The sequence below is a fragment of the Octopus bimaculoides genome, chromosome 21, assembly GCF_001194135.2.
Source record: "Octopus bimaculoides isolate UCB-OBI-ISO-001 chromosome 21, ASM119413v2, whole genome shotgun sequence".
Classification (NCBI taxonomy): domain Eukaryota; kingdom Metazoa; phylum Mollusca; class Cephalopoda; order Octopoda; family Octopodidae; genus Octopus; species Octopus bimaculoides.
This window is the reverse complement of record NC_069001.1, coordinates 4372852-4373973: the sequence shown is the minus strand read 5'-3', so window position 1 is coordinate 4373973 and position 1122 is coordinate 4372852. Positions and strand designations below refer to the sequence as shown.

Below are 1122 nucleotides of genomic sequence, written 5' to 3'. Positions count from 1 at the left end.
TGTAGATATTTTAATGGAACACAACGAGCACGGATGTTGTTGATGGCAGGAAATTACACTGATTTTAATTACTTGTTAGCACAAATTAAAAGCAAGCAACACGAACCGAAAAACTATTTTATGGAAGCGTGTAAGTACCACTACATTATATATATATATAATCTTTTACTTGTTTGAGAAATTAGACTGCGACCATACTGGGGCACAGTTTAAAGAATTTTAGTTGAATGAATCGACCACAGCATTTTTTTAAGGCTGGTACTTATTCTATCGGTCTCTTTTTTTTTTTTAAACCAAACTGCTATCTTACAGGGACGTAAACAAACCAGCACCGGTTGGCAGGCGATGGTGGGAGACAAATCTTGGCACAAGGTCAGGAATTTCAGGGGTGAGGCCTAGTTGATTACATCGACCCCAATGTTCAACTTGTACTTGTTTTATCGATCTCGAAAGAATAAAAAGCAACGTCGACATTGTCGAATTTGAACTCAGTACGTAAAGATAATTGAACTGCTACTAAACATTTTGCCCGGCTTGCTAACGATCCTGCCAGCTCGCCGTCATGAAATCTACCCATGTTTCTTGTATTGTTCTGTGTCAGAAGACGTAAAGATATCTGCAATATGTTGCTATGTTAGGTTAATGTCTCTTCGGAATTTCTTTACGACTTCATTGATAGTAAATTACCAAAGCTGGCCTTTGATGGCGTGTTTATTGAAGTTAGTTCTATTGCAGCCTTGTCTAGCAACTAGACAGAATACATTATAGAGTAAGAAGTAAAGCTTGTAAATGTCTAATTCACAAAGAACCTTCTTTATGAACCTGCCTGAAATTATGTAATGTGGCAAGGCGAAAGAAAGCTGAGATAGGAGTTGTAAATCTGCTTCAGAAGAAACATTAAAAGAGATTTTATTTGATAAATAAATTAAGTAGTTCCATTTTGGTGTAGTGTGAAGACGCACTGCTTTGTGGTGAGGGATGGTGCTCTCACGATGGTGGGGTCGTTTTTGAACTGGGTGGTACGTTGTCTCCTTCAACAAAACCCTTCATTTCCCGTTACTCCAGAACCCACAGCTGAAAATTAATATATATACACGCGTGTATATATATATATATATATAT

The 1122-nt window shown here is 37.3% G+C and overlaps 1 protein-coding gene across 1 annotated transcript in view; it reads left to right on the top strand.

Annotated features, from left to right (window-relative positions):
• The window catches only part of LOC106872141 (short transient receptor potential channel 7), a 216872-nt gene that overhangs the window by 192417 nt on the left and 23333 nt on the right, over window positions 1-1122 (top strand). The window contains exon 11 of the mRNA XM_052975290.1: window positions 6-130. Within this exon, the coding sequence (XP_052831250.1) occupies window positions 6-130 (125 nt within the window). The remainder of the gene's footprint in view (window positions 1-5; window positions 131-1122) is intronic.